The sequence below is a fragment of the Saccoglossus kowalevskii genome, chromosome 8 (assembly GCF_978046115.1).
Source record: "Saccoglossus kowalevskii chromosome 8, keSacKowa6.1, whole genome shotgun sequence".
In the NCBI taxonomy this organism is placed as follows: domain Eukaryota; kingdom Metazoa; phylum Hemichordata; class Enteropneusta; family Harrimaniidae; genus Saccoglossus; species Saccoglossus kowalevskii.
Genome location: NC_140648.1, coordinates 5,712,458 through 5,729,585, shown reverse-complemented (window position 1 = coordinate 5,729,585; position 17,128 = coordinate 5,712,458). Strand labels below are relative to the sequence as shown.

At 34.3% G+C, this 17,128-nt stretch overlaps 1 protein-coding gene across 2 annotated transcripts in view; it reads right to left on the bottom strand.

The window, feature by feature from the left end:
* Window positions 1–2,398: 2,398 nt before the first annotated feature.
* LOC102801969 (intraflagellar transport protein 140 homolog) overlaps window positions 2,399–17,128 on the bottom strand; it is a 62,035-nt gene continuing 47,305 nt past the window's right edge. For both annotated transcript variants that reach the window (XM_085502076.1, XM_085502077.1), the window contains exons 20-32: window positions 15,605–15,688; window positions 15,380–15,486; window positions 14,768–14,863; window positions 14,264–14,396; window positions 11,770–11,841; window positions 8,121–8,192; window positions 7,377–7,505; window positions 6,892–7,074; window positions 6,271–6,477; window positions 5,567–5,779; window positions 4,966–5,132; window positions 4,048–4,189; window positions 2,399–3,817 (exon numbers count right to left, since the gene is read on the bottom strand). In XM_085502076.1, the coding sequence (XP_085358202.1) occupies window positions 3,599–3,817; window positions 4,048–4,189; window positions 4,966–5,132; window positions 5,567–5,779; window positions 6,271–6,477; window positions 6,892–7,074; window positions 7,377–7,505; window positions 8,121–8,192; window positions 11,770–11,841; window positions 14,264–14,396; window positions 14,768–14,863; window positions 15,380–15,486; window positions 15,605–15,688 (1,824 nt within the window). In that variant the 3' untranslated portion in view covers window positions 2,399–3,598. The remainder of the gene's footprint in view (window positions 3,818–4,047; window positions 4,190–4,965; window positions 5,133–5,566; window positions 5,780–6,270; window positions 6,478–6,891; window positions 7,075–7,376; window positions 7,506–8,120; window positions 8,193–11,769; window positions 11,842–14,263; window positions 14,397–14,767; window positions 14,864–15,379; window positions 15,487–15,604; window positions 15,689–17,128) is intronic.

The window sequence follows — 17,128 nt, the reverse complement described above, 5'->3', positions numbered from 1 at the left end:
CTTTCGGCCATGCGTCAGTCACATTGCTCGGATTTTATAAAAGTATAGTACTATTACACAATGCCCTAGTCTTAATCACATCACTTCAACTCTTCCTCCTTTACCTGTTTCAAAATACCAACCATTCACATCTGTTATCAATTACCTGCACTTCTCCCACGAGGTTACCTCTAAAATCCAATGTAGTATTTTCACTTCAGTTCCTATTTTTTGCTTCGTGTCTTTGTTGGCATATGCACCACTAGAATTACTCTGCTCACAATTGAGACATCAAATCAGTAGTACAACTGCATATATGAACGTATGATTTGATTTTATGTCAATAAAAAAAGTCTACTCAATAACTCACAACGTGCTAACACACTTTGGATGCAAGAATGGTGACAGCTTCGAAGTCTACCAGTTTTCCAGTTAGCAACTCCTGGTGTGTTTGTGGTTTATTTCATAAAATTCTTTGTAAAAGGAAAAAGTAAATTAAAAGTGACTCCTCAAAGTAAGTTTAAATATTTCTTCTTGATAATACCAGTATTGTGACCCAAAATTAAATCGGGCTATCCATTGCTCATCTGTATCATTAGCAAACTAGATGACAATAATGCTGATTTGGTGTACCATCCGTCATCGCAATGAAACTTGGCAATCAAATATTGCAGTTTATACAGCAGCCAATTTGTTCTACGATCTGGTCTTGAGCACACTGAGAATATACATACATGTCCTTCTACTTTTGTGTAATTATTTTTATCTTTTCTCACTGGCCATGCAATAGGGTTGACAAAGCCATTTATATATAATTCAAGAATTGAAAAGGAAGATCATCTCTCAAACCACTTCCCAGAATTGCTAAAAGCAGTAGTTGTTGTACAGAATAGTCTAATATGCATCACATACTGTGAATCTGAAAACATAGACACAATTTATATACAACGATGACAGTGACATTTTACTGCCAGGGGTCAATAAATTAATGTAGCTATGAAGCTATTGATTACTTTGCCCATTATTTGTGATTTATGATGAAATTTATGCCATAATAGTAGTTACAATGGAATAATATGGTTAATTTATCAAAAACATTGGGTATAATTTTGGGAGTGGGATGGGAGCAGTGGTGTTTGTAGAGAATTCACTGGACATTCAGTTTGGTAGAGATGTGTGATATATAGCAAGTCATGATTTAGTACATCTCCCTTATAAACTAAATAACTGTATGTTCTCCAAGAAACCTTGCGTTGTGGGGCTTAGTGAGAAATGATACTCAAAATAATAAGACACAGGATGGAGGCTATAAATTTTGAAAATAAAATAGCCAGCAATTGACTATCTTGAATTTTGATGAACAAACGAATGTACATACATGTGACACAATGATCAAGCAAGACATGTGCAGATGAACAAAGGTTAATCTGTTCCTGCTTTTGGATTCCATTCTGAATGGCATTTCACAAGAACAATGAAGTTATAAGTAATTATTTATGAAATTATTGAATGAATAGGTTAATATTAAATGTAATGTATTAATCTCATTGCCCCTTATAGAATACTAGTACGATATGAACTGCATGAAAGTTTTAAAATAGTGTAACATTTACATTTTGGCCAATTTCAATGGAAAAATACAGTGACAAATGGCAAAAATGTATTTATACTACATAATACTGGTACTACCCTAATTGTTATGTGTTTATCATATCTAATTCAGACAACATAAATTGAATAAATGCTGGCGCAAGTATTAATCCAAATGTCCCTTTTAGAATAGCATTAATCTTAATGGTCCCTTATAGAACACAACTTGAGTTCAATAAAAGTTTCCAAATAGTTTAGCAATATATTTAAGCAAAATTTAGGCAGGAAAGTTATGCAAGCCATTATAATAAAAAATATAAAATGATTGGTTATGAGGCTATCTTAATAGATCTTGCAGAATATAGTACTGACATTTGAACCTCATTATTGCAATCACAAGAACAAGGATTTAAAACAGAAATAAGATAAAAGTGCTTTTCATTAACTTTTTTTGTACACGTTTTTATTACTTGGATTTAACTTTCAAGCTAAGCTAATCTTATCAGTATCCAAGTTTTATGTTTCCACTCAGAGTAAGGCATTCAATTACAAACTCCTCTAATTTAAGCTAATGAAGCACATTTTCACCAATATTTCCAAAAAATACATGAGCCAGCTTTACCAATCTTGAACTACACCAAGATTATACATTGGTTGATATTTGATAATATGAGGACGACTGAACAAAAATTATGAATTAGTTATCTTAACTACAAAGTGTTTAGGACAAGAACAATGATGCTGACGACAACTTCAGACAGTGTAACCTCTATATATCACCACTTCATTATCATTACGAGCGAGGTAAAAAGAATAGAAAACCACTTCATTTCTTAATTATGATTATTTTTTATTCAAAGTTTTTGAATATGACACAGCAAATTACAGGATGCAAAATATCACAAGATCTGCAACCATCTTTGAGATGACTACAAACCGTGCCATGTTGCAGAAACACTTCTGGCCAAGTAATCTTGTGTCAAAAGTTATATACATACAAATTTCATTTTACTATACATAATAGGAATTTAATAATAACATGGCCACAGTGGAAGAGCACAGAGAATAGAGAAAAATATACATAACATTTGTACTTTTATATGTATATTAAATGGACATAAAAACAGCAACTGCAGCATGGGGTCATATTTTTGAACATTTTTTAAGTACTTAATTTACAGATTTAATTGGAAATTTACATCAATATTACCAATTTAGGAGAATACTGTAAACCACTAAATTTGTGAGTTTTCATACCTTCCACAAAAGTCAATGTTACTCCAGTGATATGTGTAGATACAAAATTTCACAATATTTTTCAATTTGTTTTAAAATAAAAACGGTTTGCAGTATAGTAAATGTGCAGCTGATGAGGTTATATTTGTATGATAATTTCACTCAATAGTGTGATATTAAAATGCTGGCACTCCTATTGCTGGTAATATTGTACATATAACCCCTCCTCTTTCAAATCTATTTCTGATAAAATAAATTATGTAAAAAATATGAGACAGCAATCAAAGTGAGAATGGAAAGTTCAACTTGCAATCTGGATACCATCACTAGCCTTGAATAAAAAGTTCTCTGCAATATCTGTGTGCACTGAACGGGTAAACTTATTGCTGACCCTTGAACAAGGAATCACCAAATTTAAGCATTCAAAATTATATTTATTTTAAAAAACAAGCTGAGTACCGTGTAGCTGCTTGACAGGACGGAATGACTACAAGATGCTCTATATATCATTTGAAAGGCAGGTAAAGGCACAGTAAACAAAATGGATAACGGATAATAATTGTGGTGAAAACTATGTGCATGTCAGTGTTTGACTCTTACATCTATGTGGAAGGATTACAAAAGACTTTCAGATCTGTCAGCGTACACATTGTCATCCCCACGCTATATGATATCCTACCTACAGTATTTCTACATGTCATCACCACAGTACGAACAAAATATCCGTACAGCACACAAAGCTACACGGTATCCAGATTCAGTCATTTTTTCACAATATAGTTCTTGAAATTCCTCAACAATACTCTTCTCCATTGTAAATTTCTTCTTCGACTACTTCTCCATCTTCATCATCACTGATTCTACCCCCTCCTCCCTTTATATCTGCACCAATGCCCCTCCCCAGCGGTATCTCTAATGCTCGATGTACAGCCTCAATGGTTGCCATGTTCACATAATATGCCATGTTTACAGTCGGGATCCGATTACGCATCTCCTCCATTGCTGAATATGCCTGTCAATCACAAAAATTACCATTTTATCACTAGATGTTAAAAGGATTAGAAAATGACATTGACATAATACGCACTAAATTACAGATACCATTTTGCAACTCTGGCATTGTTGTTTTGTAATACATTTCAGATGTATTATTAAATCTGTGCAGCTCAACTTAAAAGTGCTGCAATACAGCATTACAACTTTCAGTCATGTTTACTAGAGTGAAGAGCGCCCTCAACTTACCCTCTTGTAGTTCTCTTGTCTAGCATAGTGTTCAATCATTAAGCCATAGACATCACCAATTCTAACAGCACTGTCTAAATCTGGTTCTTCTAAAAGTATCTGACATTGCTTCATAGCTTCTTCTGCATCATCGTCATATAACCTGAAAATGGAGATCATTCAATAACTTTGTTCTCCAGATGGTTGGCATTAGACACAAGACAGTGCTGCAATCTGTATTATCTGTTTGGGCATTATTAATGCATTTTAGCAAAAATACCAGTATATATTTTAGTCCTAATATATAGGTAATAAATAGAATGGACTAAACTGAAAAATAGAACTGGCTGTAGCTTTGAAGCAAAGGTTTGATGTATGTTAACAGTTAATGAATGTTTTCTTCATCATTGCCTGGATACCAGTCTGGGAAGTTTACATTAGGGTGAAGAGCTAAATGCTCTGAATCATTTAAACATTCGAGCAAAATCTTCCTAAAATGTCAGGTTTCATTTGTAAAATAAACATAATGTTATGCAACTGTTTATACAGAGGTATCTCAAAAGTGATCATACACTATCTTATTATTTTAGTAATTGTGCAACTAAATGGCAAATGGCAACTAAAATGTCCATAATATAGAATGCCACGCAATTCTTCAGATATTTTCTCAACAATTTATAAAGTGAGTCTAAATCATGTTTAAAACAGTTTGCCATGACATCGGGTTCTCTCAGAACATTACAGTTACAAGCCTTGCGAGATTAGTAGTGAACACACAATGACACTATTTTTAGGGGAAATATATGCATCTTTTGGAGATGTGCTTCTAGTACAGCAAACAGAGTATGTGTTTGAGGAATGTAATTGCAATAGCATTCCAAAACCATCCAGGTGATACACAAGAGATTATAGTTAAACAGCATGAATATGTCACATTACCTTCTTGCCTGTACAAATTTCTTTACTAATCCTATTCTATGTTTAAGATTTGCAATTCGTTCTTCTTGCTGTGAGATATTCTTCATCTTGGCTTTGGTTAAACATTTATAAGCTTCACTCATTGCACCTAGGGCCTTGTCATAGTTCTGATACTCATCAATTTCAACCTGATCATAAATGAAAATATATCATTACATTAGATAAGCACAGTACACTGTTAAATTGGCATCGCTAGACTGCATTCAGGTGGACACAATTTATTGCTGACTGACAAAATTAAACCGTTGTGTTTTACAATGAAAACCGAGGTTTTGCCATTGAGATTGCTCTAGACGTTGTAAGATTACAACAACTGATTACCTACTTTGTTTCAAAATATTGTTGAGTATCTACAGATTTTGTCTACATTCCCAACATATTTACACATAGAAGTAATGTAAATACGTTTTATAGACTGTTGACAAAAGTGCTGTGTTTGTAACTGTCAACAGATTTTTTTTACTCTACACAAACAAATTATTTTCTCGGTGTTTAGATGCATTTGAAAGTTTTTGTTTATCATTTTTCTTATTTTGAAATAATAAAGTTTGGTTAAACTTACCTGTGCACATGCATCATAGAAGCCAGCCAGTGAATCCAATGCTCTACCTTTTGTATAAAACCCAATAATATTTTTCATAATTTCTGGGTCTTTCCTCCAGTCTAATGATTGTAAATAATTGGCAGCCATAACATATATCTCCTTCTGTCTTGACACACCAGCAAAGAAAACGATTTTCTCAGTGTCTCCTGATTTCAACAAAGCTCTCATCGCCTGTAATACACATTGAAAGTCAATTCAAATAGGAAATTCAAATCACATGCTAAATTATCGAGTGTTGTATTCGAAATTTACACATTGTGAGTAAATTTAATCAAACTATGTTTAAGTGATGTTGCAATTTATGAAGTAAAAAAACAAAATAAACTCACATCTTCAACTATAGAGGAAGCTATTTAAATTTATCAACCATTGTTTTCTACAATCAAGATTGTAATTAACCAAACACAATTATGATCAGTATTCGTATTAGACGGTCCCTGGACTGTGTTTTATGATTACAGCTCAAGAATAAGAGATGAAATATTGAAACAACTCCCCAAAGTTTGATGTTTTTAACTTTTGACAGCTAAGCATCTGATAATCTGATAGTTTTGATATTTCCATGTGATTTCTTAAATTTAAATAAAAGACCAATTATGATTAACTTCAGTAATGACATCAAACTAAACCTAAATCAAGCCCACACCAGGATCTCCACTTACCTTGACTTTATTACCAGCTTGTGTATATTTCTTGGTTGCTAGGTGATAAGCACCCTGTGTAAAGCAGCAGTCAGCTATCTTTTCTAATAGTTTAATTCTAGTATCATTATTGACTTGAGGAGTGTCTTTTGGTATAGTCATTTTCTCTGCTAATTTCTCTGTAATTGTCACACTCTGTTGTACACACAGTTCTAAGGCATCAAAGTACTATAAGAAAACAAGTAGTAAAAAAATCAGAATTCAAAATATTGTCACATGCCTTCCCTTCCATGCAAATCAATACATGAAGATTTGAAAAAAAAGAGATCTACAGTGAGGTTTGGTTTGTGTGTAACATTTCTATTGGCTGAAAAGATCATAGTAGAACCAAACAATTTCTCAATCACATTAGTATTAAATAAATATTTATTTGTATAATCTTGTGAACCACATCATGGTTTTATTTTAATGAGGTTTTGATTGCAATGCAGCAATTAACTTTTATTTTTAATATAATGGTTGGAAATCCATAAATCATAATTTATCTCCACTTTATCAAATTTTCACTGCTGGGCAGACTCAGTTCATGTTTGATAGGTTGCTAATATCTTACTAATATCAATTACAAAAAATAAAACTGACCTTCTTAGCGACTACAAGTAATTCCACAGCTTTGTCATACTGGCCATGCTCCATGAAAAATTCAGCACATTTATTGAGTAACACTGGGTCTGTAGTGTCATCTAGGTCATCTGCTATTAACTGCAAGGCACCAAACTGTTCGGTCCGGAACGCCAAATCTAATGCTTTTGAGAAATGGCCACCCTAGTGAAAAAAGACAAATAATGAAATAAAAACATCTAGGATTACATATTCAAAACTTACATGAACTGCAAGATTCCTGAAAATGCACTACAGAGTTGATCATGTATCTGATTCATCATGAAAATATTTTGAAGCGGATAGATTGTTACTTGAACATGCATGGAAATTGAGTTCTAAACATGTCAACACACGTTAAAAATGCAAAGACATGGGTAGTCGCATGTTTGTAAACAGCGACATGCTATAGTCATCATGCGCTGTTGACGACTTGCTTGATTTAAATTAAGTAGCATATAGTGTACCTTATGATACAGCATAACAGCTTTGTCTTGTGTATTAGAGTTGTTTTCATAGTACCTAGCTGCTTCTATCATATCATATTGAGTACTCATCAAGGCAAGATTCATCAGCTGATCTTCCATACCATGCTCCTACCAATGAATTAAACACATAGTGAATGCAGTACAAAGACAGAATGTTTGTGGTCAAGTTATTTTTAAGAGTGATGTAGTGCATCATGTGGCTCTATTTTCATGAACGAAACAGGTAAAAATGCCAACACATCACACATTTTAGTAGCATCTGTGTTCATACATCCCATTACTGTAAAATACTGTAAAGGGGGTAATTATTGACTGGGTTTTAATTTTGCTGACTGGAAAATGCGCTAAATTAAAACCCAGTGAATATGTAAAATTCAGCATAGAACACAAATGATAAATGATAAAACTGTGAATTTAAAACCCACTGAATATGCCTGAAATGGTAAATCAGCGAAATTTAAACCCAGTGAAAATTAGTCATTTTACAGTACTATATTTTCGTTTGGAATTAATTTTCGCTATTTTCGCTGAAGGAATGATTCAGTGAAAATAAAATCCAGTGAATATACCTTTTTTCCTATATTTTACATTCAACTTGTCAAAAATCAGTGAAAATAAATTCCATAAACAAAACACTCAAAATGTCTTTTCACCGAAAATTAATTCCAGCTAAAATAAAGTATTTCACAGTATATGACTTGATTTGCTGTATGAGTGACATACCTTGCATAAGCGTATTGCCTGGCTGTATGCTTGGGCCCTTGTGAAAAAATGTATGGCCTCTTTCACATTGTCCTACAGACAAAAAACATGACAAATCATTGCAGATACCAAGGTAAACCTATGATGTTGTGATAAAGTGCGAAAACACATCAAATCACTCATTTTCACACTGAATACAGACAGTAGGAATGAATGTGCAAAAAACATGTGCACATAACTCCAGTTATCAGTTGTGCACAAGTCACAAGGCAAAAGACTTCTAGTACCGGTACTTTAGTTCTGACATAAACCAAGTATTATGTTGAGACAGAAGAACAGCAAACACTTTGAGGTTATTACGAGGATACCACAAAGTACGTGCGAAGACAGCAGGAGTATTGACCAACGTGCAACGGAGGTTGATGCAGCCGTGTACTGGCTGAGCGCATATTTTGCGGTATCCTCGTATTAACCTAATTATTATACATCTTTTCCTCCCAAGGGTATTTGTTCAAAGAAATTGATCATTTATTACTTCTTCATGCCTTTTGAGTGAATGAAATGCATGTCAAGTAAAATTTCAAATAAAGTACCCTGGGTGCTGCCATGTTTGCTTTTATTATTAGAGGATGCTTACATGTGTAATCGTTCCATATTTGGAATTCGCATTTCCTAATATGGTAGGATGTAAATACCAAATGCAATACCACAAAATTACGACACTCTTCAACTTGTGGCATTATGGTGACAGATGTATATAGTTAGTAGTCAGTCAGAGTGTGAACAGCAGCAATCTCTCAATCATTTCCCCATTATCTGGTTCAATGAAACTGGATATTGGAATACACCAGGGCAACCATTTGTTCAACAGGAAAAACGATATACATAGGATATCTTATAAGTGATCCTACAATATCAGATTTATTAAACAAGTGCAGTAATTTTCATTACAAGTTTCATACCGGTAAATCTAATATCGCAGGATCACAAATTTGATATCTTGTTTATCTCATGTATTAGCTTCATAGCTTCCAGGGTTAAAAACTAATGCAGTGATCATAGTTCATGAGTGGGGATTCAAGACATCAGAGAACATTCAGGCTTATTTGCATAACTGATTATTATACATGAACTCTGATTACCATTACCATGAAGGAATAGAGCTATTTTTAGAAACATCACTATGTTTAATTACTAATTTTAGAGTTGATTCAACTGTGACAGTTTCACAATTAGTGAAAATCACCATGAGTGAAACAAATTTTTTGTTTGCAGAAAGTTGAGAATGGGAGAATTTGAAATGAGATTTCACATAGGTATATGTGGCTATAAATCATACACGCATTTAGGCAACATCTGAAACTATCAGAAATATTCAAGTTAACATAATTCTTAATAATAATTCAAGATATATTGTGTTAAACCTTCAACATCTTGAGATATTGGTGTATTTTGCAGAAGTCAGTCATGACATCAAAAGTTCAATCTGTATGAACCAATCAGATTGCTGGGATGTTTATTACATACTGGTAGTTAGGAGATATAGAGAATTATTATGCTGCTTAATTACACTGAACTGCCATTATATATGGGATAAGATATTGCAATAGTGCACACACTCAGGTTACATACAAGGAGTTGAAAACATTTGTTGTCTGTCATCATATTTAATTGTAATACAGATTTATTCAAACAACAAGTGTCTCTAATATCAAATGTGAGATTGGTTTTATGTGAATAATAGTTTACCTCATCAAACTGTTATGTAATAAAATGAAAAAGAAATACAATAATAAATAAATAGATATGTCTGGTATATTGACAACTGAAATAACTAACGCATAATAGCCAGACAATGCATTACACTCTGGCAACCCATTAGTTCTGACCATGTAATGCTTTGACAATTCATGTACTGTTAAGACTTATCAATTTGGACAAATCTTTATATCACTATGGCATCACAAACAACACAAGGTTCAAACACACATGTACAATGATTCAAGATCACTGAATTGTTGGAGCAGTGTATCATCCACTTAATGGGTCAATTTCAACAACAACAACAACAACAACACAAGGTTCAAACACACACATGTACAATGATTCAAGATCACTGAATTGTTGGAGCAGTGTATCATCCACTTAATGGGCCCATTTCAACAACAACAACAACAACAACAACACAAGGTTCAAACACACACATGTACAATGATTCAAGATCACTGAATTGTTGGAGCAGTGTATCATCCACCTAATGGGCCCATTTCAACAACAACAACAACAACAACAACACAAGGTTCAAACACACATGTACAATGATTCAAGATCACTGAATTGTTGGAGCAGTGTATCATCCACCTAATGGGCCCATTTCAACAACAACAACAACAACAACACAAGGTTCAAACACACACATGTACAATGATTCAAGATCACTGAATTGTTGGAGCAGTGTATCATCCACTTAATGGGCCCATTTCAACAACAACAACAACAACAACAACAACAACACAAGGTTCAAACACACACATGTACAATGATTCAAGATCACTGGATTGTTGGAGCAGTGTATAATGGGCCCATTTCAACAACAATAACAACAACAACAACAACACAAGGTTCAAACACACACATGTACAATGATTCAAGATCACTGAATTGTTGGAGCAGTGTATCATCCACTTAATGGGCCCATTTCAACAACAACAACAACAACAACAACACAAGGTTCAAACACACACATGTACAATGATTCAAGATCACTGAATTGTTGGAGCAGTGTATCATCCACCTAATGGGCCCATTTCAACAACAACAACAACAACAACAACAACAACAACAACAACAACAACACAAGGTTCAAACACACACATGTACAATGATTCAAGATCACTGAATTGTTGGAGCAGTGTATCATCCACTTAATGGGCCCATTTCAACAACAACAACAACAACAACAACACAAGGTTCAAACACACACATGTACAATGATTCAAGATCACTGGATTGTTGGAGCAGTGTATAATGGGCCCATTTCAACAACAATAACAACAACAACAACACACAGAAAGATGTGATATAAAACAATTATGATGGGCAGCTTCAACAACCACCTGCTGCAAAATACCAATCTTTCAAATCGAGTTATAAGGTTTAGTTGGTCTAGTTGGAGTATCATTAGAAAACACACTGTGCTAGATGAGCTGTATTTGCTCTATTTGAAGTGCATCATTAATAGAAGCACACATTTAGTCTTAGGCATACCTTTTATGTGCTACTAATTGATAAGTATTGAGGAGAGGGCAGTGGCTTGTACAAAGATTCTGTGTTTAATAGTTAGATAATGTATATCACTACACACAAAGAAGTCAAGTAACACAACATAGGATTTCACTTTGAAATCACAACAAAAAAATCATCTACATAGAATGCTTTTACCTCATAAAGTGCGACAGAGCCAGTGACCTTATTTATTTAAGAAACACACCCAAGAGTGAAAATTAAAATAAAATTAATGAATGTATAGGCAGTGATTCACCTCATTAATATGCAGGATGGGTTAATTATTATTGTATACAGTGAATTTCTCTGTGGACCTACAGTTAGAATGTTACTATACTTTAAATGCAAGTCACACACAGGAAAGTAAACAAAATTAAAACCTTACCTGATTTTCATATTGTCTAGCAAGATGATAACATGCTGCTCTGTCTCCTGTTTCATTACAAATCTCAGCTGCCTGTCAATCAAAGCAAAACAAGTCAGTGATGGAATAAATATTTTACCGTTCTTATTATTTATGAATCACAATAGAGGTATATTCAGAATACTTTTAATATTTTTGGGGAATAAAGGATAACATACTGTCCATTATTACGTGGTAATAGGACAAGGATGGGGATGTAGGCAATAATGGGAAAGTACTGTTATTTTAAGAATAAGAAATAACAGCACCATATTGGATGCGAAGAATGGTCTATGGCAAGAAAATGTGAGACAAAGCCATACACATTGTGTCTAGAACCCTCTCTGAATCCAATATGATGATGGGGGAGATTCATTATTGTTGTTTATAAATACAGGACCTTTTTTGTTGAAATGAACTTACTAGTGAACGGCAGTAAACATTATCATGTGATAATACTGGTGGGTTTGTTGTTTAAATTATTCATACAGAGGTGGAGGAAAACCGACTGTTGACATGTCACACACATATTCTTGTTTGTACAGTCAAACCTGTCTATAGCGGCCACCCAAGGGACTTTAAAATTTTGGCCTTTATAGACAGGTGTCCTTTCTATACAGGTTCACTAATTTATTCATGAATATTAATTAGGCACTGAATCAATGTATTAAAACAGATCTCACAACCCCATTTGACACACACTATTACACTACTGTACACAGTATCCAAACACTTTATTACAAATAAAAAATGTTGGTTTTAAATTGTATTATGTAAACTAAAATCATTTCACAAAAAATGATCATTGCACAATAATGAGTAGTATGAAAATTAAATATTTGAAGATTTGTACAGTAAAGTTCATGTTCAGCAGCAGTTTTAGTCTCATATCCTACTAAAGAAATCACTCAGCTTGCTTTGCTTAGCTATTCTGAATTTGTATGTTTCTTTTAATATCTATTGTGTCTGGCAACTGTTCTAATAAATCGGAGTGTCTCTGGGCTATAGCAAAGGAGAAGGAAGAGGGACAGTTAGCAGTGCTTTATTGATACCTACAACGTCACGTATACGAAAAGAACACTTATCTATTGTAGTGATGGATCTACTTCCAGTTACGTGACAACTTGAAAGTTTCCTCCCCAATCACAATTCCCTTAACATTCTGTTCATTTTTTTTCAAAAATCTTCTCGGCCTACCTTACGAAATGGTTGATCCCTAATCAAAACATTACTTTGCGCAATCGAAATCTGTGCGACTTCCATGTTATTGTACTGATGCAACAATAGGAAAGTGTGAAATATGCCTGGCGACTTTGGCCAGTGAACTGAGGTCAATTTAACATCATTGTTAAAAGCATCTATTGTTAAATGTACCGAGGCAGTACCGACCGAAAGAACAAAATAGTTGAATGAATTTAGTTGGACAACGAGACGATACTGCGCACACATTCCCTCGCAGTGATCGATAGGCAGTAACGGAAGCGACTCTACTTTTTGACCCGAGTAATCATAACCCCGGAAGAACAAGAACGCACATGCGCAAGGCTAATTAGCATAATTTATTTGGATGGATAAAGAACAGGCATGGCCGTTGCGTTGATTTTTTTCGTTTTTGCTATCAGTTCCAGTTACATACGTATTTATCGAGATTTATAGGAGTTCAAAGTGAATAAATATCGATACTAAATAACAAGTGAGTTGTTATGTTTTTTTTGTTGGTAATCAATTCGATCGGGGATTTACCGTCGGCATTCCAATTCACCCCAGCCACATGGATAGGAATCGTGACTGTGTCCCGGCGACTCACAAAACTTTTGCGGGTCGTCATCGTTGTGGTTGCTTGATTCATTCATTGAACAAAATTGTAAGTTATTCCCATGGTATACATATTTCAACAAAACATTAATGACAGCATGTTTTTTTTATCAAGACACTTTCAAATTCTTAATTATGTTTTTGGCGTTCCACAGCCATCGGTACGATGTGCTTGCCGTGGTAAACTGAATTATAAACAAGAATAAAACATAATTGCCGAAGCCATCGGTTGAATGAAAGGTGTGAAAACGTGCTAATTTTGTCCCTTGTGAGCTTATTAGTTGTCTGAGATTGAAGGCAGTAGTCTGCAAGACATCCGGGAACTATGTCCGTTATATGCAGGTCAACTGATCACTGCGGCCGCTGAAACGTGGCCGTTGGCCGCATTAGGCAGGTGGCCACTATAAACAGGGTACTTTACATGTAAAATTCGTAGGGACTGTTCGGTTGTGACCGCTATAGGCAGGTGGCCGCTGTATCCAGGTGGCCGTTAACACAGGTTTGACTGTATGTTTGTGCATTGATCTCAAGCGTAGCCCTGATTATAATCTGATAACATGGCTGCCTGTAGTATCGATGAAAATTTATGCAGCATTTCATAATAAGGCACTGACACTGTATTGTAATCAGATGTACCGAATGAATGCAAAAACACACTTACTTTCTCCATATTACCACAATAACAGTATACTCTACACAGGGATAGGAAATCTTGAGCAGCTTCATAGAATTGTAATGAGGTTTCCATTTCTCCTGTACTTTCCATGTATTGTGCCCACCATTTACGTAGTGCTCTAATAATTAAGAAATTAAACAGTGTATTAATGAATACCGATGCTTGAATAGTGAAATAGACTTTTGTCTGAGTTGTGTTAGATCACAGGAGTCACAGTGTGAACATGAACTGTAGGTGGTGATTTTGTACTGTGGAAAATTAGGCAGAATTAAACTGATAATTTTCCCTGCAGGAAAACACAAAGACCAAAACATGCAAGTAAGAATTTACCTATTAGTACTGCAATTCCAATGGAACAAATTGAATGTGTTGGTAAGAGTATGGCTACAGATGTACACGAAGACTTGTTTTAAGTTTTGGTACAAATTAAAAGCGTGAACACTCATGACTGAGAGGTTGGGAAGGTCTAATATTAATGCCATAACTTACTTGTCTTTTGTTTTCATGATATAAGCTTCTAACGCCTGCGGTTCATCAAACAGCATTCTGGGTACTTCAAATCGGTGGGTGTCTGATTTCTCAAAGCTGTACAAAAGAAATACAATTACATATATAATATAGAATAGATTTCAAATGTATGACATAAAGACCTTGTATGAATACACACAAGTCTTCTGAAATTTGGCAATTTTCCATATCAGCAATTGTAAGTTAACTCTGGGGTGGTTGGTGTGATAGAGTTTGTATCCTGATGCTTGCCATTCACTTGCAGTCTACAGTCACTGACGATTGTGACATGCATATACTTGACTTTTGTCTCTCCCCTCATTCTAGCATGTAAAGAACTTTTTTTATGGAAAGTTAGCAGGATGTTTTAGTATCATACCCAGTGTTAATTTAAATCATTTTTAAAAAGTTCATCTTCAGTTAGTGGATTTAACCATGACAACCCATTGCTAACCACATAAAACATACCAGACATGTTATTATATACAATCACAATTTATTCATTTAATTTCAAATCAATCAATCAATCAATCAGTTGTCAAGGCATGCCTATTGCCGTGTGTTTTACCATCATACATACCATACTATACTTACTTTGGTATTGCACCATTGATGTCTCCTTTGGCTTCTAAATGTTTTGCATAATTATAGTAAGTAGTTCTCAAATGTATTCTATCATGAAGCTCAGCTGTCTCCATAGCCTAGAATCAACACAGTTTATTATGTTCAAAGATATGAAATTGAACTACCCTACTCGTGTTGTCCATGGAATATGAAATGGCATTTTAATGTAATAATATAGGATTTATTTGCACTCACCTTACTCCACTGACCACTTGCTTGATAGAAATCATTTAAAAGATCATAACGTTTACATGTCTTAAATAGTCTTTCAGCATCTTCCTACAATACAACAAAACAGAAAAAAACAAGCCATGCATGGCACAGTCCCCGTTAGTTATTAAATTTAAGAAATATAGTTTTGTTTATAGTAATATAGCTGGAATATAACCATGTCAGGAATATATTTTTTTTAACATTAAAATGATTAACATTTGTATCTGATCATCAAACAAGTACTTGTCCATATTTAGAGATATTGCTCTGGAACAGCATTCAAAATCAGCCATTTTGAATACATGTATATATATCACATGATGTATAACGAATATATAAAATTTGAATATAATCAGTCAAAGCATTTAAGAGTAGGCTCTATAAGCCCAATCATTAAAACAAAATGGCCGCCAGTCAGCCATTTTGAATCCAATCTGAAAAAAAAAATGCCGTGCATCAGGAACCCGTAATGTCTAATGTATGTACCAAGTTTGAACGAAATCCATCCATAAATGCCAGAAATGCTTGATATTTGATGATTTTTTAGCACAAAAATGACCACCATTAGGCCATTTTGAATAGGATTGTCAAACCAATGTAACTGTTTATCTATGACATGATGTATAATGAATATTTAAAATTTGAACATAATCAGTGAAAGCAAATCAGAGATATGGCACGCGAACCACATGCATTGAAACAAAATGGTCGCCAGTTGGTCATTTTGAATCTTATCTGAAAAACAAAATTATTTGCATCAAGGTCCCATAATGTCTAATGTATATATCGAGTTTGAACAAAATTCATTTGTAAACAGCCGAGAAATGCTTGATTTTTAAGATTTTTCAACACAAAAATGGCCGCCATTCGGCCATCTTGAATCAGATCATAAAACAAAATGATGTGCATCAAGGTCCTATAATGTCTAATGTATTTATTAAGTTTGAACAAAATCCATCTGTAAACACTCGGGAAATGCTTAATTTTGATGATTTTTAGAACAAAATGGCCGCCATTCAGCCATCTTGAATCAGAACGTGAAACAAATTGACGTGCACATGTATAATATCATATATGATGTATGTGTGAAGTTTGATTATGATTGGTCCAGGCATTTCTAAGATACAGGTCCGGCCGCACGCACAGACGCACGCACGGAGGTCAAAACATAAGTCCCCGTTTTCGGACTGCGTCCGAACGGAGACTAATAATGAAACATGATGATAGGTGATGTGCTCAGTTTGCATTCCCCCCGATGTTGTCATGGTAATGGTAGGACAGAAGTATTTCCACCTAAGTAGAGTGCAGGTGTGACCAACCTATCAAGTTTGAAAATACATGCAAACAAGAGACTTTTATGGAGGTTTATTAACATCACTGTTTGCATCAACTCAAAAAACAAAATAGTAACTTTAGACACACACTGTTACTCCAATATGTAAACCCCACACTTTCACTGTTACATATAAACTGTAAGCCCCCAAATTATTACTGTTCCATATAAAT